General features: G+C 42.8%; 1 protein-coding gene across 2 annotated transcripts in view; it reads left to right on the forward strand.

Moving 5' to 3' along the window:
- The window catches only part of LOC143293811 (uncharacterized), a 46,717-nt gene extending 24,507 nt beyond the window's left edge, over nt 1–22,210 (forward strand). For both annotated transcript variants that reach the window (XM_076605080.1, XM_076605081.1), the window contains exons 6-10: nt 1,015–1,119; nt 1,436–1,558; nt 10,870–11,121; nt 12,278–12,361; nt 18,799–22,210. In XM_076605080.1, the coding sequence (XP_076461195.1) occupies nt 1,015–1,119; nt 1,436–1,558; nt 10,870–11,121; nt 12,278–12,361; nt 18,799–19,913 (1,679 nt within the window). In that variant the 3' untranslated portion in view covers nt 19,914–22,210. The remainder of the gene's footprint in view (nt 1–1,014; nt 1,120–1,435; nt 1,559–10,869; nt 11,122–12,277; nt 12,362–18,798) is intronic.
- The last annotated feature ends 891 nt before the right edge of the window (nt 22,211–23,101 follow it).

Below are 23,101 nucleotides of genomic sequence, written 5' to 3' on the forward strand. Positions count from 1 at the left end.
CAGACATGAGTCGTTGATTGAATCAGCTTTCATTGACTTCTGAACAGACATGGGTCGTTGAGTGGGTCAGTTTTCATTGATTTCTGAACAGACCTGAGTCATTGAGTGGATCAGTTTTCATTGATTTCTGAACAGACATGGGTCGTTGAGTGGATCGGTTTTCATTGATTTCTTAACAAACATGAGTCACTGAGTGGACCAGTTTTCATTGATTTCTGAACAGACATGGGTCGTTGAGTGGATCGGTTTTCATTGATTTCTGAACAGACATGAGTCATTGAGTGGATCAGTTTTCATTGATTTCTGAACAGACATGAATTGTTGAGTGGATCAGTTTTCATTGATTTCTGAACAGACATGAGTCATTGAGTGGATCAGTTTTCATTGATTTCTGAACAGACATGAGTCACTGAGTGGACCAGTTTTCATTGATTTCTGAACAAACATGAGTCGTTGAGTGGACCAGTTTTCATTGATTTCTGAACAGATATGGGTCATTGAGTGGACCAGTTTTCATTGATTTCTGAACAGACATGAGTCGTTGAGTGGACCAGTTTTCATTGATTTCTGAGCAGACATGGGTCGTTGAGTGGACCAGTTTTCATTGATTTCTGAACAGACATGAGTCGTTGAGTGGACCAGTTTTCATTGATTTTTGAACAGACATGAGTCGTTGAGTGGATCAGTTTTCATTGATTTCTGAACAAACATGAGTCATTGAGTGGACCAGTTTTCATTGATTTCTGAACAGACATGGGTCACTGAGTGGACCAGTTTTCATTGATTTCTGAACAGACATGGGTCATTGAGTGGACCAGTTTTCATTGATTTCTGAACAGACATGGGTCGTTGAGTGGATCAGTTTTCATTGATTTCTAAACATACATGGAACATTGATTGGATCAATTTTTTATGATCTCTGAACAAATATAGATCATTTAGTGTTGGTAACCTTTGTGTGTTGTTCGAAAATGTAGAGATTCACTGAATATTGGTGATTTGTTTCTCTCTTAGGAAAATCTGACAATGGAAAACAAAGTGAGGAAAAGAAACCTCTCATGGCAAGAACTGTTAATGGATACAAGTGCCTCACATGTAACCATGTGTTCAGTCAGAAAGGTGAGTGTTAGTAGGTAATGACTGATCATTTTATGCTATTAGCTGGTCTCTCACCTGTTGACTCACACACACTTCAGTGTTCAAGCATGATATGTTCTAAACACCATACTAAATCTCATACCATACATATTTGATGTATTTATCATTCTTATTACATAGCAGATCTTTCAGTTTAAGCTGCTTTTTTTTTTTTTTTTTTTTTTTTTTTACCTCCTGTTTCCAGACAGGATACTGACAAATGGTTTTTATTTTTATAAGTCAGTCTCAGTGTGGCACTTGGCATGCAGGTGAAATGTGATGATTTTGTGTTCTGAAGGCAACTTCAAAGTCCATCTCCTGACACACACAAATGAGCGACCATGGCAGTGTGACATAGACAACTGTGAGAAAGGCTTCCGCACCAAAGAGTCTCTGCGACGCCATAAATTGTCACACATGGGTGAGCTTTGTGTCATTGTGAATTACTGGAAATGTAATGTTGATTTTTGGCTCATGTGTGTTTATGTACTATGCCAGTCTGTGTTATAACCCTGTGTTTCAGGTTTCCATATGTATGTAGGTGTTTATGTATATGTGTGTGTTTGTGTTTGCAGTAAACTTAAACAAATTTGTTTTCTCAGGAAATAATTTGTCAGTACTAAATTTGGGATTAAAACAGAAAAAAGTCTGTTCTTTTCACAAATTCAGTTTATGATAACTAAGTACTTCTGCTGGGAAAGGGAAAGGCACAGACTGTCATAAAAAAAGCAGACAGTGTTTCCTCGGTTGTATTAACCCTCTTGCATTCAGATTCTCTGAGGCCAAACTCCCCTAGATTTCGGATTCTTTTGGTGAGTTTAGCCTCAAAATGGGTATGTATAGTTCACGCTTCACCACAACCAAGAATAAACCTCTAGAGTCATGAAATTCGGCAGGTATGGTCATGAGGCTTTGTTCTGTCATGTGAGCGAGCTTCTGTTTGTCTAGATGTGAAAGGTCATGTCTCTGTCACCAAATATGTCACATGCGATGGTGACAATTCTAATACAGCACACCAACATGCAGTTATTCCATGCACATGCACGTTAGTGTTGTGAAATGAAGCTGCGGCCTACCTGAGATGATCTGTCTCCTGTCTGCCAGTACAGTCCCCACAGGTAATCCAAAGAATGTCACACAACTAGTGTCAGTTGTCACAACTGAAGAGTTACTGGAGATAATTTCAAACACAGTTCCATGTTGCTCTTATGTCACTGTTCTAAGCACTTTGTACAGTTCTGTTTATATATGCACACAATGTGTTACTGTACAGTAAGGATAGTGAGTAGAGTGTCACTGCTAAGTGTCACAGAGTCACCAAAACTACAGGTAAGCGCACACACACACATAAACAAAAACAAGCTAGCTTGTCCTAATGTTGAGGCACATTCTGTCCATGATAGTCACGGAAACAGTCATTCCTGTGGAAGCAGAGAGGTACCTGGCAGAAAGAACATATATATGATGTTTCCACCCCTCGTCCCTTCGCCGTCCTGCGACCGTCTTTGATGCACTGCCGACAGACCCTACGTCTCCCTTTGATCTTTTCTAACTTGTGATGGTCGATGCTGGCCAAGGCAATGGGGGCATCTGGCACTGCTTTGCTGCGCCCTGCTTTGCGCTTCCTGGAGCTGAATCCTGCGCGAAGTTGTTCTGCAATGTCAGCGCGAAACATCAAGTGGTCATAGGTCTTGTTCACTGGGGCATGAGGTGACACTTCCCAGGTGAGGTAGGCCTGGAAAATGCACAAGTTGACCAGAGAATGGAAAATGTAGCGCCACCATTTCTTGTTCTGATGACCAACAGGGTAGTAGGCGCTATACTGGTCTGACTTGTCAACGCCACCCATGTACTTGTTGTAGCTGGCGATGACTGTCGGCGTCACTTTGTCCTCCACTGTCGTCATACCTGGTGGCTGGTTGGTGCTGAGAAGGTAGATCTGACGGTTGTCTTTGTAGACTGTGGCCATCAGCGAGCCCTTCTGCATCTGCAGCAATTTTCCCTTCTCTTTCAATTTGGCAGTCTTGACCTCCTCTGGTAACCCTTTGCGGTTGACGTTGACAGTGGCACAGGCATATGTCCCATTTCGGGCCAGGTGTGTCATCAAGGGGACACTGGTGAAAAAACGATCAAAATACAGGTGCCTGTTTTGATGGTAGAAAGGTGATGCCAACATGTGAACGACTTCATGCCCAAGACTGATGGTGGTGTCTCTGCGACTTGCACGGCCGGTGTAAATATCAAATGCAACGCAGTACCCTGTCCTGGCGTCACACATCTCCCACACCTTGATGCCCCATTTGGTTGGCTTGGCTGGCATGTACTGCTTGAAAAATATCCGACCCTTGTACCCAATCATTGCCTCATCAATGCTTAGTTCACGACCTGGATGGTAGTTGGTCCGGAACAAAGGAAGAATCATGTTGATGAAATTTCTCACCTTGTACAAGGGGTCATAGTCGGGGTGATCACGTGCAGGTGTGTTCGATGTGTCGCGCAGATGAAAGTACTGGTTGATTTTGAAAAACCGTGTTTTGGGCATGACACTGCTGATCCAGTTATTCCTGAAGCGAGGGTCAGTTTACCAGTAGCACCACAACCGTGGCAGACGATTGATCCCCATCATGATCAGCACAGAGAGATAGGCCCGCATTTCATCAGGTGTTGTTTCGTACCAAAGGGGGTCAGGTGTGCCCCGGGCTGCTTGTTTTTGTCAGGCATACCTGTTAGTCTCTTCTGCTGCAACCTGAAAAAATGTGATGGGTATAAACAAAAAAAAATAATCCAGAGGGGTGGCAGTGCTTGGCAGTGAATGCGCATGGCCTGTCGGCTGCTGGAATGTGGCCATGTTGGTAGGCTGAGTAGCCGGTCGCCACGTGGTTTGCAGAGCGGCGAGTGGCACATTGTCCTCGGGATCACTTTCACCACTTTCTTCTTGATCGGAACCTAAATGTACATCAGAATCTTCTTCTAATTCTTCACACTCTTCAATCTGATCATATTTTGACACTTCTTCTAATATAAGACCTAATTCCTCCGCTGAATAATCCTCGAACTCACTGGTGCATGCAGACGACGCCATTGTGAAAACCGGTCAGTTTCATTCACAACTCTCCACACGCAGTTTCCCTCCTTTCTTTGTGAATGGAAGTGGTGCTAGCATTCAAAAATAGCGATGCCAGATTATTGGACTATAGAAGGAAACTTTCCACCAACTTTTAGTGCCTGTTGAGCATAGTCACGGCGTCAGCACATGATGGAAAAGTACCACACACACGCAGCCGGTGCCGGACGCATTGGGGCGCTGCGCGCGTGCGAGCATGCCGGCTCCTACCGTTATCAGAAGGAAAGGGTTAATTTTACATTTTATAACAGAGGTCAGTTTCTAATTTTTTGTTAAAACAGTAACTTAAGTTTAGTATTGAAGTTACATTGATGCCTGCCAGAACAGCAAAATTCTGCCATGTAATGGGACATCAATCTGAATGTGACCAAGCGCTATGCTTGCTCCAATACTTGCCTCACGCACAAGCTGTATTAGCAGATGACAGTTTTCGCAACTAACCCACGCGCAGAATGTGTGACATCACTCCACTTACATCATTTTGTCCTCTTCGCCAGACAACCTGCTCACGGCTCGACCAGTGTCATGTCACGGTACGCTATTGGCTGAGCTGGAATCTGTGTTTCTGCTCCAAAGTATTTAATTAATATGTCTTTTGTCAGATCAGTAAACTACAAGTATTATATACTGGCAGAATCGTCACAATTCCATCTTCAAGTCTATTCCATTTGTGTTTGCCTACATTAAACTGATTAAACGCAGTTTGTAATTTTCCGCGACGAGCTCATTAAAACTAACCCTGTTCAGGTGACTTAAATTAAGATTATAAATTCATCTTAAATAATCAACACTTCATTTTATACTCATTATAAAGTAGGTGTTGAGCTCTTTCTTTTGCAACTTATCCGACGTAAATCGGTTCAGGAATCATTTAGAAATCTGTCACTGAACACCTTGTCAGAAACACAGTTGTTGTCAGATTTGGCCAGATTAGGGACGATCTGCTCGCAGCACACGTGACTGTCTTTGCAGTCTGCTTAACATGCATAAATTGGCACAGTGAGTGATGAGTGGTCATTTCATACCTGGTCAGTCATCTGACCAGAGCTGCTCTCTCTCTCTTGCTGCGTCGCAAGCAGTGTGTGTCGTGTGTGTTCTCACAATGGCTGACATCTCGCTACGTATTGCTGTAAGTACTAGTGTGTAGAATGTGTTGTTTTGTAAATTGTATTGTTCAACACAGTACTTGTGTTCATATGAGTATGTTCAGTTATTGCTTTGTTCAGTTATTGCTTTGACATGTTAGTCACAGCTCGGCTATGATTAGAAAATCGCCATGTCGTCTTATGCTTGGAGCAGTGTTCCTTTTGATTCTTCTTAACGTCACAGTCAGTGACGTCTCTGGACACTAATAGTTTGTTCAAGAATATTCTAGTGAGTGCATATGATGCGTTCTTTCTCATTTGCTGTCACTGATGAAGGTTTGTGTTTCACTTATTCTCAGTACTCTAAGATGTGTGTAGTATTCTGTCATGATTACAAGATAGTGTTGGATTAATATTTGTTATTGGTTAAAACCACCTGATATGTATCAGTCTGTTAATTGTAATTTACTTATCATGCTCTCTCCTATACGGCTTACTCCAGTATAGTGCAACATGATAAACTGATTCATTTGAGTCACTTTGACACAATATAAGCTTTACCTAATCTATACTGTCAGTGTACTTTCACTAAATCAGCATTGCTTCAATCACTTTAACTGCACTATTTAAATGTATTAGAAATGTCATGTAGCCGGGTTGGCTACGATCTTCGTTGGGCCAGCTTAGCAGATGATTTTTGTGACTCGCCGAAGGTTACCAAGGAAGTTGTAAATCGGTCACAAGTTATCTCCCTTTACAGGGAACCATATGATGATTTTCATCAATTTGTTAAATTATAAACACTTCCTTATAGATGAGATTATAGTTTTGTGTTATGGAACTTCAGAACGATCATACTTCTCAACTGTAATGATATCATTTGGCCAGAAAGCCTATAACTTTTTTAAACTAATATTTATGTGAATGAGTTTTGGTGCGATCTTCGAAATCCACTCAGTTGAAACATACAAAATACCTTCGTTTTCTATAAATCGATATAGTTGCCGTGGAATTTAGAATGTGCATTAAAATGTAAATGATTAAGCCTTCTTCTCGTGTACTGCTTTCCGTGTACACCTAAGTTATAGGCATGCGATGGTACGAAATGTCTGACGGCATTTCGGCGCCACAAAACTATCTCTTCTTCAAGCCATTGGAATTCGTCAGTGCCGATTTGAGCAAAATACGTTTTTACAATACCTACACATTTTTATATCGTGTCTTGCAGATGTTTGCATTTCTGTTATCAATCTGATTAGTATCGTGCATGTATAATTGTGTTGTAGTTGGTTTAAACGAAGTATTTCATTGTCGATCACAAGTGCCAAAAGCACCGCCAAGCGGTGCCGACACGGGAGCTATCCGCTGAGTTTTCTCTTGAATTTTTACATAAAAAATCTTTACTCTAGAAGCAGATTTTATAGATGATTTTTATATAGTTGGAAATTCAGGATGTTCAGTTACTTAATTGTTGCAATTATATCACATATTGCGACGTATTAATTGTTGTAATGTACAAAAATGATACATGAACTCGTTAAAAGCTCGTTCATTCAGTGACTCTTTTTGTTTACAGTTTTTAACTACATTAATTTTGTAGAAAATGGTTTAGCTTAAGAAAATGCTCGTCTCTTGTAGTTTTGTGTGATATATAATATGTCTATGTTAGTTCCCCGAGCTGAAAGTCAGACGCCGCTAAAATTGGTCAAACAAACACAAGCTTGGCCCCTCAAGGCTCGCGGAGGGCCGGTTTCGTGAGTTGCTTCGCGGCGCTGGCTTTGCGGTTCGGCGGAACAGAATATAAGGAGTGAGCGAGTGCCAGACAAGGAGAAAACTCTCCTGGCCTGGAAGAATGAAAGAATAAAAGAAGAAAACCAGCGCACTGCCTTCCCGAGTCTACCTTGCCTGGCTGCAGCTCTCTTCTGCTAACACCTTCTACCTGTCTTCACCTTCTCTAACACCACCTTACCACCCCGTCACAGTCATTTGATGTCAGCGTTTGGTCTTCACACATATGCATTACCAAGTGGAAGTCTTTCTGTGTAATATGAATACATGTGCTTTATTATTCACTTGTGCCGACATGTTGTGCTAATGACATTTGTTTGTGTCATTCCAGGCACTGTCTTATCTTTTTATGTTCTCTTTTTATCTCTTCTTTGTCTTCTCTTCTTATGTTCTTATAACTATTGTAAATAAAACAATAGAAAAACCCATTTGTGACTGGCCTCTATATGTTCCTGGCCTGTGCACGGGAATTCTGGTCTATCCTTTAATTCAGTCAATCATCATTTAGTTAGTTCTTTTGTGCCGTACCCTTGAATAACCACTCGGTTCGGCTATATGAATATGCTATGGAATGCTTCATCCACCAGTCAAGACGCCTTGAAAGACAAACCCCAGTCTTGATGGAACACGAAGCAAAGCCTATCCCGGCAAATGTTACCCACCCATCTTGGAAGAGGTGGGTGTTCCCAACAGTCATCACCAGCATTCCTGGAGTGGAGAAGAGAGGAACACAGTCAGACACCCAAAGGAAGGCCCTGGCCATGGAGTACATCTGCAACCAGTACCCCCAGGAAGACTAGACCCATGTCTTTACAGATGGCTCCGCCACAGAAGCAACGAGGGATGGTGGAGCTGGAATCTTCCTCCGATACAAAGACAGAGATGAAGAAATTGCAATCCCAACAGGAAAATACTCCACCAACTTCCGAGCTGAGCGAGAAGCCCTCTGTGAGGCAGCCACAACAGTCTCGCAGAACTCCACAAGAACAACAGGGCAGGTGGTGGTGTGCTCAGACGCTCTCTCCGTGCTCCAAGCCCTCAAGAACTCCCGCTGCAAAGAACAGAACCATCTCACTTCAGCCCTTGTTGCCCTGAGTGCCAGAGTGGAGAAAGTGGTGATACAATGGGTACCAGCACACTGTGGCATCAGAGGCAATGAAAAAGCGGACATTCTGGCAAAAGACGGTGCACAGGAGGACCAGGCCAACAAACTGGTGTCATATGATGAAATCAAGACAATCATCAAGGCACAGCAAGGAATAAGAGGCACCCCAAATATAACCCAGAAGACAGATACCATTTGCTGGAACGACGGGAACAGGTCAAGATCTTCCACCTGAGGACTGGACACAACTGCCTGCTCCACCACATGCACACAAAATTTGGCATTGGACAGAGTGGAGAGTGCCCTTGTGGTGAAGGACCAATGACAACCGACCACATCCTTCAAGACTGTACGACGAATGCAGCATCCAGGAGGAAGTACTGGCCAACACCGACAGCAGTGGAAGCCAAGCTGTACGGCACCCTGGAGGAGCTGCGATGGATGGCAGCCTTCATCGAGGACACCGGGCTGCTCATCTAACGGGAGGTGAACGAGGAAGAAGAAGAATATGCTATGGAATTTTATTTAACAGTTGTCACTCATCTGAAACATTAGATTTCAAATATGTAACTCAAGGCATAGAAAAGTTGTTGTGTTTTACACTCAGTGTGAAGGTCTTACATTATCTACATTCATCCAAGTGGTCATTTCTTAATAAAAGGTAGCTTGCTCAGTGACTTTCTTTTATACATATCATTATCAGCACATGGATAACATTGATTATTAGTGAGAACATATTGTAAGGAGGCTGCTGAATTTTATTCAGAGATTGATTTGTGCAAAGGCCTCATTACTTAGTGCATAATGTATACTCATCCACTGTCCAACATCATCAGACAACATCAGTGTGATTTTCACAAGTATACAGATGACACCCAAGTCACAAAAGCTTCTTTCCCAAATTCTTTTGCCATCCTCCACAAAAACATAGAGATGTGCATTATTGCTGTGAAGGAGTGGATGCTGACAAACAAGCTCAAACTTAATGACGTCAAGACAGAAGCCATACTTAAAGGTTCTAAGTCTGTACTAAGTCACATTTCCGACCATACCTTGACTGACTGCAAGGCTGATATCAACTTTCAAAATTCTGTCAGAAACTTGGGTGCATTATTTTTATTCAGCTCTGTCCATGCATGACCATGTCAGTAATTTATGTAAAACTGCATACTTCCAACTGAGGAAAATCTGTACCATTCAACTGTATCTAACTATTAAAGCAACCACTCAGCTTCTTTGTTCCTTGATCCTCATTTGCATTGACTACTGCAATTCACTACTTGCTGGTCTGCCTTCTGATTTCTTGTCACGCCTTCAGATGATTTTGAACAGCGCTTCAAGAAGAATCAGTTTCAGAAAGTCAAAAAAGGATCACGTTACCCCACTTTTGCGTCAACTTCATTGGTTACCCATCCAGTACAGAATTCAATACAAACTTGCCATATTGGCCTGTCGCCACTTTGAAGGATCTCTCCCTTCTTACTTATCTACTGTCTTTTAAACTTACACCCCTTCCTGTTTCTCTCAGGTCTTCTGCTGAAAAACTCCTCCGAGTCCCCAAAACCTCTTCAAAGACATTTGGCTTAAGGGCCTTTCAGTATCAAGCACTTTCTGTCTGCAATTCTCTTCCTCTGGATCTCCGTCACTTACCAACACTGTCCTCTTTCAAAACAAACTTGAAAACCCATCTATTCAAACAGGCCTTTGGGTGTGATGAAGCATTGCTAATTGTCTGCCTTCCTCCTCCTCCTACCCACCCCACTTTGCCCTCTACTGGTGTCAGCATGTAGTGTATCTGTGGTTGGATGGTTGTGTGTGCGTGGGTGTGTTATTATTAATGTCTACAAATGCCCAGCAGATCCACTTGCCATGGGCTATGGTTTGAGGTTTGTCAGTCACAGTTAAACTTAACTCACCATGAGTATCAGATGTTAACACAAGAATCTTACTCTGATTTCCTGTTTCCGAATGGAAACATTGATGATCAGTTAGAGAGGAACATTCTTAGTTTTTGAAGATGAGCAGGTGTTTTCACTGATTCCAACAATGAGTAGCTTTTTTGTGTGTTTGTGCCAAAGATATAGTGCAAAGAAAGGTTTGAACAGTGTTGGATATTAAGTCTGTAACATTGGTTATGTGCATGCTTCAGGTCATCCTGACTCAAGTGACAGAGAAGACATCTTGATCCAATTGTTCAGAGTGGAAGAACACGTCATATCCGCTTATCATAACTTTCCTTCAAGACCTGGACTTGTCTTGAGTGGTTGTTGTGTATATTGATAATGATATCTAGCCCAAAAATGTGTTTTGAGTTTTTGCTATGATTATTGAAGCTGAAAAGTGAACAGTTTGGAACTTTGAGAGATCTATATCAAGATCATAAATTAATGAAACACCGATTGATATTAGCTGTTAAACAAAGAAATGTCCTGTTTCAAGTGCACAACTTTTGTTTCCACAAACACTTTTTTCTGATGGTGAGCAGAAATAGCATTTGCATCAATATATATCACTTACAAGTACTGATGACCCCATTCTCTGTGCGTAAAAGTATGAACTTTTTTTCCTTCTTTTTTTTATTGGTGCTGTTTCAGTGGCTTTTACTTGCTACTTTCTGCTTTTCTTTATAGGTATCAAGCCATTTGAATGCACAGAGTGCAAGAAAAAATTCTGCAGTGCATTCAGTCTGCAAGAACACATGTCACTGCACAATGACGAGCGGCCCTATACTTGTTCCCACTGTCAACGCAATTTTCGCCAGATCAGCTGTCTCCGACGACATCTGCTGACACACTCCACTGAAATGCCACACTCCTGTGATGTGTGTAATCGTCGCTTCTCTCAGGCTGTGTATCTGCGCTCGCACATGAAGGTGCACACAGGTCTGTGTCTGTCGACTGGGATGAAAGTCTGTTTCATTTTCTTTTAACTGGTCCATTGCTTTTTCTTTCAAACTTTGTATTTATAAAACCATAGTTACTTCTTTAGTTAACTTATGTCAGCGCATCTAAATTTGTATGTATTTCTTTTTATCACAACAGATTTCTCTGTGTGAAATTCGGGCTGCTCTCCCCAGGGAGAGCGCGTCGCTATACTAAAGCGCCACCCATTTTTTTGCATTTTTCCTGCGTGTAGTTTTATTTGTTTTTCCTATCAAAGTGGATTTTTCTACAGAATTTTGCCAGGAACAACCCTTTTGTTGCTGTGGGTTCTTTTACGTGTACTGAGTGCATGCTGCACATGGGACCTCGGTTTATCGTCTCATCCGAATGAGGCTAAAGGAGGAGATCAAGCATTGTTTGAAAACCCGGAATGCCCTAATGTTGGAAACTGCACATGTATCAGTTTGAATGGTCAATGAAGTTTTAGGGTCCATCTTCAGTTTCAAGGAGTGACACAGAATGCAGAATAGTATGTTTGCACAACTTCATGTCCAAGCCGTGAGGCTAGAGTTAAATCCACACACCCCAAAAAAGAAAAAAAAAGATAAAGGCATAAGTGCCTGAAGGAAGACATTGAACAGATGACTGTACTATGTAAAAAGCCTATTACACAGGTTAGGGGAGATATGTATGACAGGTCTTATCCTATAATAGTGATGAATGGCCACAATTCAAAAATGAATGTGTTGGTGGACAATCAAATTGCCTTTCTAGATACTTTATTCTGAATTCTATTTATTCAATATTCCAAACCTGAATAAGAGAAGAGAATAAAAGTAAGTAAATAGTCAGTGTAAACATGATCTTGGTGCATATCTGTGAAACGAGACAAAAAACTTGGATCATCAGGATAAAGCTTACTGGCTGAAATGACAGGAACAGGCTTTGCAGTTCTTTCTTTACTTGCATGAATAGTTGAGAAACATGCACCAATTATTTCTGGTGTAACATTGTTTTGAATGTCAGGTTAAGTGTTTAGAAAGAAATTATCAAAAACAGATGCATACTCTTATCCACAGATTGATGTAGTATGAATCATTATCATGACTAGCAACATATTGCAAACTGCTTATGTGGATTTTTTTTCTGATCACAGGTGAAAAGCCATTTTGCTGTGACCAGTGTAACAAATGCTTTGCTCATGCCTCCGATCTCACAAGACACAAGATCATACATTCAGGTCAGTTCTTACTTAACACATTTTATTTCTTCTTCTCCTATCTTGTCTCATGACCACAGGGACACCACTGATGATCTGGCAGCCAGTTGTTTTTTGTTGCTGTTTTCATTTTTAAAGAAAGAAAATATTGTGAACATATTTCTGAAATTAGAGACAAAACTGAAATTGCTTCTTCTCAATTTTCAACCAGTTTTCAGAAAGAAAATGTGAAAAGCAGCTCTGACATTATGCTGTGGACCACCAGTAAGAGGAATCGCCACACTTTAAATTATCACTGAGTAAAGCATTGACTTGAGACTGTGCATCCATTTGATAAGTTTTGAAAAATCATTGGAATATCATGGAATAGTCAACAGCTTCTCCTTCCTGGCTGGATAACTAAATCAGTGATACTTCTGCCTGCCATTTTCACTTTCTGTGCCAGAGAAACAGGAGTATGCTGCTGAAATTGTCTATATATCCATTATTATGTGCTGGCTGAGTGTTTGGCTTTGTTGGTTTTATCAGTATATCACATTGAGAGAGATGGGGAAGAGTGAGAGATATAGAGGATAGTACAAAAAGCTTGTGGGTGTGGCCCAGCTACCTCCAATGTCTCTCTTTCACCTCATCCCTATGTTGATGCCTGTACATCTGCTCACTGCTTTGTTGGTGGCATGCTGTTCTCAGTGAATTTTGAGGATTTGATGGAGACACTATCCTTTGAAGACACTGTCCTTTGAAGCCTCTAAGACAGCTTTCAGTTCTGTTGTTTGTTCTCCAGGTTTCTTTGGTGTGTAGGACTGAGTGGGTGTTTGATTGATAGAACAAGAATGTAATCATGATTGCTGTTAGAATTAAGGTGAGGGGTTAAAAAAAAAAAAGTCATCCACAGGCATTACCACGTTCCACTTGTGGTCTGACAGTCAGCCTTCTGAAGGCAAGTGAGCTTCATCACAAGACATGCCTCAGGCAACTGAAACTGAGAACAAGATTTTCTTCTTGTGTGAATTCTCTCTATTCTTTGACTACATGTTTACTGCAGATCCTCTGGATCAGCACAAGAATCGGTTGTGGAAAAAATGTGGGTGCATCACTATGTTTTCATTTTCATGGGTGATTTAAAATTGAATCTCCAACAGGGTAATATAATTGTGTTTGTTGTAAGTATTGATAATAAAAAATTCAGTATATTTACATGATGAGAGCCAAGCCATTCTTGACCTCTGCTTCATGCACTTCTCCCTCTTGCCACTGTTCCACCTCAAGGTCACTTTGGTTGCTTCAAAAACTACACTCTCACTGTTGTCTGAATTGCCTTTGTTACTGCTGTCATAGTTCAATGACATCTAGATTCTTATACATATAGATAGTCTTCAAAAATTTTGTGTTCATGATGATGCCATCAAAAATCACATTTAACATGAAAATTGAAAATATAAAATTTTATAAAATCTACCACCAAACGAATGTGTCTTTATGTTTCTTCGATTCATAACAAATGGTTTGGCTAAGAAAGCAATTTTTTTTATGAAAATAAACAAAATTGGAATACATTTGTAGGGGAAGCATGTTATGAAATATCTTGCTCCAGGAGTAAAATGAGTTTACGTTTAGTGTCCTCCATAGATGCTGAATAGGTTGTATGACAGAAGCCATACAGATAATGCAAAGAAACCTGCACTGAACAGAGAAGTGGAGTTGTGCAACATTTGCACCATCTGCAGAACAACACATCATGGGGAGCAAGATGAAAACCTTAAAACCTTGCTTCTGGAAGCAAGACATCTTAAGCTAACATTGTCTTAACTGTGAACAGGAGAAATATATATATATATATATATAGAATGAGAGAGAAAGTGGGGGGGGAGTGGTGAACATAGACACTGATTTCTTCTTCTTCTCTCTTGTGCTTTCTTGGGGGTCTTGTTTCCTTTTCCTTTTTAGACTCATCCAAGGTGTACTTTAAATTTGAATAAGTTTTTAATGCTTCTGCAGTGATATGTATTGGGTGTGTACATATACTGTTTACTGAGCATCGGCAGTCCTCAGGGGCTGCTGGGCGGGAGAGAAAAGCCTCGGGCGGAGGCACGTTGTCCGCCTCCCGCCCCACCCCACCCCCCGGCCCCCCTCGCCCCGCCTCTCGTCTGCCTGGCCCTCGGGCTGGCGGAAGTGGCCGGAAGCCCCCCGTACCTCCAAAACTCAAGGAGGGGAGGGTTGCGGCCACGGCGGGATCGGGAGGGGCCGAGGTGGTGGATATTCCGACCCGGTCGGAATCCGAAAAATTTATGTCAAAAAACAAATACTCCATCCTGGCGGACCTTGAGCCACCGCAAGTGGAGGAGCAGGGGGTAGCGATGGAATAGGCTGCTGCTTTATTTTTTTTTTTAAAAACCTTTTTAATGGCAGTGATCCACTGGAATATCCGGGGATTCTATGCCAACTTCCAGGAACTCCAGCTGCTTTGTCATGCTTTGAAACCTTCAGTGCTGGCACTGCAGGAGACTCTGCAAAGAGATGGCAAGGTTTTATCTCTCTCTGGTTTTAACTCCGTTTTTAAACCCGCTCAACCGAAGCAAGAGGGGTTGACGGGAGGTGTCGCTCTTTTTATTCGAAAGTCCCTTTTATACAGTACAGTTCTTTTAAGCACCCCTTTACAGGCGGTGGCAGTCAGAGTCACGCTCGAGAAAACCATCACTGTCTGCTCTCTCTACCTTCCCCCTTCCGTCCGTGTTCTGAGGCAGGACCTCATGAACCTGGTCGACCAGCTCCCACGTCCGTTTTTACTGTTGGGCGACTTGAACAGACACTCCCCGCTCTGGGGAAGTGAGATGACATCAGCCCGAGGTCTTCTCTTAGAAAACCTTCTCTCTGACATGGACTTGTGCTGTCTTAACGACAAGTCTCCCACTTACCTGCATCTGTCCTCTGGAAAGCTCTCGTGTTTAGATCTGTCGGTCTGCGATCCATCGTTGGCCCTGGACTACGAGTGGAAAGTGCACGACGATCTGCACGGGAGTGACCACTTTCCTGTCGTCCTCCGCCCCACAGATGGAGAAGGTGACTCTCTGCCTGACCGCCTGTACTACGACAAAGCAGACTGGAGTTTTTTTACCACCAAGATAAGAGCGGAGCTGCAGGAAGAAACAGTATTGAAAAGCAAGGACCCTGCTGACGCTCTGACTCGGATCGTTTTAGATTGCGCCAAAGCAGCAGTCCCATCGTCTACCTCCAAGCCTCAGGTCCCTAGAACGCCCTGGTTCAACGTGGAATGTCGGGAGGCCCGCAAGTCTCGGAAGAGAGCGCAGCGACGCGTCTTTCGGAGACCGGAGTCCGATAGCGTTCGAACCCATCAACAGCTGAGGGCGAAAGCCAGGTATGTTTTTAAAAAGAGCCAGAGGAAGTCATGGAGAGATTTCTGCTCTTCCTTAACCTCCAACACACCCAAGAAGAAAGTGTGGAGGGTTTTAAAAAGAATTAAGGGCAAAAACGCATGCCCGACCTTCCACCATCTTAAACCTTCAGACGCTCTGGTCACAGAGAAGAAAGCAGTTGCCAATTTGCTTGCCTCCACAATAGAACAGAACTCGAGATCTGCTAACAAATCTGCTCGCTTTCTTAAAACCAAAAACCTGTCAGAAAAAACACCATGTAACTTCTTTTCCGACAACACAGAGAATTACAACCTTCCTTTCACAATGAACGAACTTAAATCTGCCCTTCAGACCTGTACGGATTCCTGTCCAGGAATGGACGAGGTCCATTATAAACTCCTAAAGCACCTTCCCCAAACCTGTCTGGACACTCTGCTTAAAGTTTATAACCACATCTGGGTCACAGGCTTCTTTCCACCCTCCTGGCGGAAAGCCCTCATAATCCCACTGCCGAAACCGGGAAAAGACCCCTCGAACCCCTCCAACTACCGCCCAATTGCACTGACCAGCTGCGTCTGCAAACTGATGGAGAAGATGGTCAACGGTAGACTGATGTGGAAACTAGAGACCGACGGCCTTCTGGTGAAAGAACAGTGCGGTTTCCGCAAGCATCGCTCTACCGTTGACCATCTGGTTCGTCTGGAAACCACGATAAGAAATGCTTTCGTCAACAAACAACATGTGGTGGCCATATTTTTTGACCTGGAGAAAGCTTACGATACCACGTGGAAATTTGGTATTCTTTCCGACTTGCACAAGCTCGGCTTCCGAGGACACCTGCCTCAGTTTATCCACAATTTTTTACAAGACAGACAATTCCAGGTGAGAGTCGGCACCACCCTGTCCGACATTCACGAGCAGGAGCTGGGTGTCCCGCAGGGGAGCATCCTGTCGCCGGCTCTGTTCAGCATCAAAATTAATGACATCGTTCAATCCGTTCAGAAAGGATCGGACAGCTCGCTGTTCGTGGATGATTTTGCCTTATATGCAACCGGCAGCACGTACGCCAGCATCCAGCGACGGCTTCAGCTCTGCGTCAACAAAATCCAGTGTTGGGCAGAGGAGAATGGCTTCACATTTTCGTCCTCCAAAACTGAATGCATCCATTTTCATAATTTTCGCCAATTCTATCAGGACCCTGAAATCCGTCTGGGAACATCCACCATCCCGGCGGTCAAGGAAGCCAGATTTCTAGGGGTCGTCTTCGATCAGAAGCTGAATTTTCTCAGCCACATTAAACAGCTGAAAATATCTTGCCTAAAAGCCCTGAACATCATCCGAGTTGTGGCACACACGAACTGGGGTGCTGATAAGAGGACTCTCTTGCACCTCTACAGAGCCCTGGTCCGGTCCAAACTGGATTATGGAAGTGTTGTATACGGCTCGGCCAGACCGTCCTACCTGAAACTGTTGGACCCTGTACACCACCAAGGGCTCCGTCTCAGCTTAGGTGCTTTCCGCACCACCCCTGTGCACAGCCTGTACGCAGAGGCGGGGGAACCGCCTCTTTCCAACCGCAGACTGAAGCTGACCCTGAACTATTATTTGAAATTGTTTTTGGAACCTACAAACCCTGCTTACGACGCTGTATTCAACAACCCTTTCGATAAGAAATTTACAGACAACCCAAACTGCATACCTCCTCTCGGACTCCGCATTCAGCCGCACTTGGAAAATGCCGATCTGGATGTCGGTGGCATCTCAGATTTCTCTAAGTTCCCTGACAGCCCCCCGTGGACCTTTACAACACCTGAGGTCCGATTCGATCTGGCCTCGTACCGTAAGGACACCACCAGTTCTCTGGCCTACAGAACCTACTTTTCGGAACTGTGCCACAAATTCCCCACTTTTCAAGGCATCTTCACTGACAGTTCCAAGTCAGAGGACGGAGTCGCCGCATCTGCGTTCTGTCCCGCCTTTCCTGACCGGCCCTCAACGGAACACATCCTGTCTGACAGCTCAGTATACACCGCGGAACTGACCGCACTGGTCCTGGGGTTAAAAATGGTTCTCTCTTCCAAACAGAAGAGATTCATGATCTTTTCCGACTCCTTATCAGCCCTGGAGGCGATCGCCTGCAGGAATATCACTCATCCCAAACTGCTGGAATTTTATGAAACTTTTACTCTCGCAACGAAGAAAGGATACGAGGTTGTGTTGGCCTGGGTTCCCGGACATGTTGGCATTCGTGGTAACGAAAGGGCGGACCTGCTGGCCAGGAACGCTGTAAAGAAAGAATTGTCCAGATCCTTGGTACCCTATACAGACATGAAGCGGAAGGTCAATACTTACGTTAAGGATCTTTGGCAAGAGAAGTGGAACACCCAGACGGACAACAAGCTCTTCCAGATCCGTCCGGACCTAAAAGAGACCCTCCCTTCGGGGGTGAAGAACAGAAAGGAGGAATCTGTGCTGTGCAGACTGCGTACGGGGCACACTTTTTTTACTCATTCTTACTTGTTGAAGGGGGAGGAGGCCCCTCGATGCGTTCCCTGTGACGAGCCTCTCACTGTGAAACACGTGCTCCTTGACTGTTGGGATCTGCATGACGTTAGACGCAGACATTACACGGCGGTTTCTTTGAAGACTTTGTTTCGTGATGTCCCTCCGTGGGCGCTGATGGACTTCTTAAAAGAAGTGAACCTTTTTAACCAGATTTGAAGGTTTTAAACTATGGAAGTTTTTTTTTTAACTTTGGAGTGGAAAGTTTGAAGTGGTGACTCGTTTTAATTGGTTGGGTTTTTTTAGCCTTGTAGTAGTAATTGACGCGGCGATAGCCTTGAGATGGCCTTAGTGGTCGGCGAGGCTCTAAGCACCATAATTTCATTTCATTTCGTTTACTGAGCATACCATAAGCTTCTGCTTGTTGTTGCTCTTTGTGTTTGCAATGTCATTGCTTGTGTTTGAGAATAAAATCATGTTTTAACCAACAGGAGGAGCATCCACACAGCTAGAAACACTAATATTTTGTTCACTAACCTATGTTGTCTCTATTTGTAAATTCAATCACGAACCTTTTTCCAGGTTCCAAACCCTACAGTTGCAGTGTGTGCTCCATGCGGTTCAGTGACCCATCCAGTCGCCGCCGCCATGAGAAGGAGCATGAGGGCATGAAAGCCTACACCTGTCACCTGTGTTCTGAAGGTTTTAAACGAGCAAGTCAGTTGCGAGCACATTTGTATCGCCGGCATGGTGGCTTAAAAGAGGGAGTCGAGTTTCAGATCCAGGAGGGAACACAGCCTGTGAGCTACCGCATAGAGCTCCATGATCCTCAGGCTGACAGCTCAGATGCTGCCTCAGGCAAAATGATTGATTTGTCCACATTTGACCAGAAGAAAATTATCAGCATTATTCAGAACCTGAATCGCAACATGGTAGTGCAGGAAGTGGAGGTTTGTGGAGAAACAGTGGACTCCAGTGGGTCTTCCCATGTAAGTGTGGTGGCCAGTGACAGTGCCCAGCCAGCAGACATGGAGCACATGGTGCTGCCTGTGGAGGTGGTCAGTGCTGTGGAGAAAGGCAGTGAAGTCAGTAGTGCTGCCATGGATGTTGGGGAAACAGAAACAGGGCACATTGTGCAGGACTTGGGCTCCACATTCCAGATTCTACAGGGTGTGGGAGGTAAAGGAGAGGTGGATGGTCAGCCTGTTTATGAGGTGCATTACCACCCACCCCCTCCTTCACAACCCTCCTCCTCTGCAGTCACCACCATGCCTTCACAACCCACCACAGCAGCTTCCACCTCTGACAGTTCACCCACACCTGAGGGGACAGAAACATCCTGTGCTGTGGATGACACTTCTCCCCCTTCATCTAGTGCAAGGAACACCTCCAGTGTTGTGCTTCCCTCCACAGCTGTCTGCTTGAACAGTGACTTTGTCAGTAAGCCTGACTTTGGCAGTCAGGACTACTATGACTGGCTGTCCAGCTTCACAGAAGTGTGCAAGGTGCTGTCAGTGCCACTGGAGGTGGAGCTGTTCCAGAAGATCAGCCAGGTTCACAAATCTCTGTCAGATTTCATGGCCTCCCCATCTGGAGTCATTGCTGACAAAGAAAACTTTAAGATTCTAATGAGTATCTCTGTGGAATTAGGTCATATTCAGAACGAACACTTGAAGTGCATGTTTCATAATCTGTGAGAAGGAAATTAACCAACTTAAATGAACAATTATAAAGAATTATCCATTAACCTTTCTGTCACACGCAGCTTTTCATTCAAAAGTTCTGGCCAACTCTCTCACTTCACCTTCACCAAAACAAAATCCCAAAATAAACATATATAGAAATTTACTTCAAATATTTACAACACAAACAACAAACATATTACAATAAGATGAGGGTATTTCAGAGCAGTTCAACACACACACACACACACACACACACACACACACAGAAATCTTTAACTTTCCTTTTCCGCAGAAGAAAACAAATCATGCACACAAAACTATTTCCCCTTCTGTTGCCTCCTTGAATGTCAGTTTTATTATACTCAACTTAGAGCAGGGGGAAGTGGTGTCACCACTGCCTTATTGGTACCATACAGTCCCATTTGTCCAGGTAAGTTAACTGTCCAGAGTTGTAGATCTTGGGGGAATGATGTCCACAATGATGCTGGAGTTCCCCCCCACCCCAAGTTTGGTGATGGGGCAGGGCCACTCGTGTAGTGGAATGATGTCTGGTTTCTACAAAGGGAGAATGGAATCCCCTAGTGACAAAGCCTAAAATCTGCACGTTTGTTTCTACCAAATAATGGACAAAAATCCTGGTCTTATGATTCCACTGCTTCACACTGTCTCGGGGGGTGGAAGAGGAATCACAATAGTACTACATTATTCTGTCATACGCAATGACTCATTCACCCCCCCTTTCACCCACCAGGTTACAAGTAAAACAATCTGAACAAATTTTACTGAACTGTATTCCACACCCCTCATTCTATGCTTTTTTTACAAAATAGTAAACTCAGCTAAAATATTGAGTATTCCGGTTTAACTGTAATTCAAAGCAATTAGAATTACCCGAAGTAATTCATAAACACACTGAAATCAATCTCCCAAGCAAATTAATACTTCACTATTATTTCCACAATTCAGAAGTGGAAGAAAATTAGTATACAGAGAACAAGAACCAAATATTGTAGTCAAATACCATGTAACAGTTTCACATAAACTGGTAGCGTTTCAGACCAAAAAAATAACAATCTACGACAAAAATGTGAGTCTAACACATGTAACATCAGATAGTAAAAATTCAGGTAACAAACATGTGGACAGCAAAACTTACTACACATCCTATTCTGGCGGAAAGAGCCTGCCGGTCGATAAGAACGCTATTGATGCCTTCAACACTACCTGCTGCTGAACCTGAAGCTGACCCTGGCTGCTTCAGGTGCAACAGAGGCACAGCGCGATGTGCTGCTTGTAGACACCACCTGGTGGAATCCTGCACCTTCAGAAGCTTACAAACAGAAGAGTCATTTAACATCGGGCAGAGACTCAACTGTGACAGCAGGAAAATAATAATATTGATATATGTTCTGTTCTGCGATATCTGTGCACACAAGCAATACGTGGGTCAGACCCAGAATTCTCTCTGTGAAAGAATATACCAGCATAGGTCTGACATAGGTTTGAACAATTCAGCAAAGTGAACGTGGGTCACCATGCACTTCCACAAGCCAGGCCACATGCAGGACAACATAAAGGTCATGGCCATTGAAGAAGTACATCTAAAGAATAAACAAGCAAGGCTCAAGAGGGAACAGTTCTGGATGGCGAAACTGAGGACAGTCCACCCTTTTGGTCTAAACACACTACAACTGGATATCTGAACAACAACTACTACTACTACAACGACGACGACAATGACTATGACTACTACTACCACCACTACAACTACCACAACTACTACCACTTCCATGACTATTACAGCAACAACAACCACTACTACGACGATGACGACAACGATGACCGCTACAAATACTACTGATTGTGGGTGTGGAGGTGACGCTGGTGCTGATTATGGTGATAGATGTCCAACTATTCTAGTTCATTCAGTTGTTTATTTTCTTTTCTTTTATCTTATTTATTTATTTATTTTTACATTTTTTTCAGCAATTAATCATAGATGAAAAATTCTACACTTTCCCTTTCTTTCCCCTCATCAGTACTTTTGTTAGATGCCTCTCTTTTTGTAATACAGCCCATTGTTCTCAACAATTTGATTGTTTATAATTGTAACCCCCCCACCCCCCTCCCCCTACACACACACACACCCCTCCTTTTTTTCTTTTTTTCTTATTTATTTATCTGTTTGTTTATTCCTTTTTTTTCTTTTTTTTTCTTGTTATTTTTTAATTAATTTATTCATTTTTTAATCTTTTTATTTTTTAAATTCTATTATTATTATTATTATCATCATCATCATTCTTAATCTTCTTTTGATTATTCCCCCCACCCACCCCCACCCCCACCCCCTTTCTTTCTTTCTTTCTTTATTTTAAATATCTATTTATTTTCTTTATTTATTTTTTATTTTTCATTGATTTTTATTTCATTTTTCTTATTATTGTTATTATTTATCATTTTATTTCTCAACTGTTGATCGAGCTATTCAGTAAGTTTGGTTTTAAGGAACTTATTTTTTGACAGTAGAAGAAAATAGACAAATGCAATTCTTTAGGCTCTGGGCGAAACCTGGCGTTGTGAAATTGCATCACAACATGTACGTCATGGCATGCTTGCGTCATAATAGCTGCATAAGAGTGACCCTGGTAACATGTAACATCCCTTGAGGAAGGAATGTGATCTTTCCGAAAATTTGGAATATTTGACAGATTGATGTGTTTGTTTTCTTTTTTCTTTTCTCTCTCTCTCTCTCTCTCTCTAGATATATATATATATTCTGGTTGATATATAGCAGTAATACTACAAATTGAGAGAGAAATTTGCCTATGTAATGACACTAAATGAATGAATAAATACCTCAACGGGCTATGAACTCTGGCCAAAATACCGGCTGGGCATCACCAGTCTCTTGTGACAACCTGTGTGTTGTCAAACAACAAATTTCAGTCTTCATGAACAGCCTTCTGGGACCCCACACTAACTTTGTTGTTGTCCTGGCCAAGTCTCTAGATTCACTGTCCAACTAAACCAGCTCTACCCACAAAGAAACCTTCATAGCTCACCAAATCAGAAAACTGCCACTGAACTGAGCCTCATGCTATACAGCGCAGCATGTACATTACACAGAATCCATTAGCTACAAGCAGCATGTAATGCACGATTGCCAGAGTGGGTCTACACTAACAATGTTTTACTTTTTA

Source organism: Babylonia areolata, chromosome 19 (assembly GCF_041734735.1).
Source record: "Babylonia areolata isolate BAREFJ2019XMU chromosome 19, ASM4173473v1, whole genome shotgun sequence".
NCBI lineage: Eukaryota > Metazoa > Mollusca > Gastropoda > Neogastropoda > Buccinidae > Babylonia > Babylonia areolata.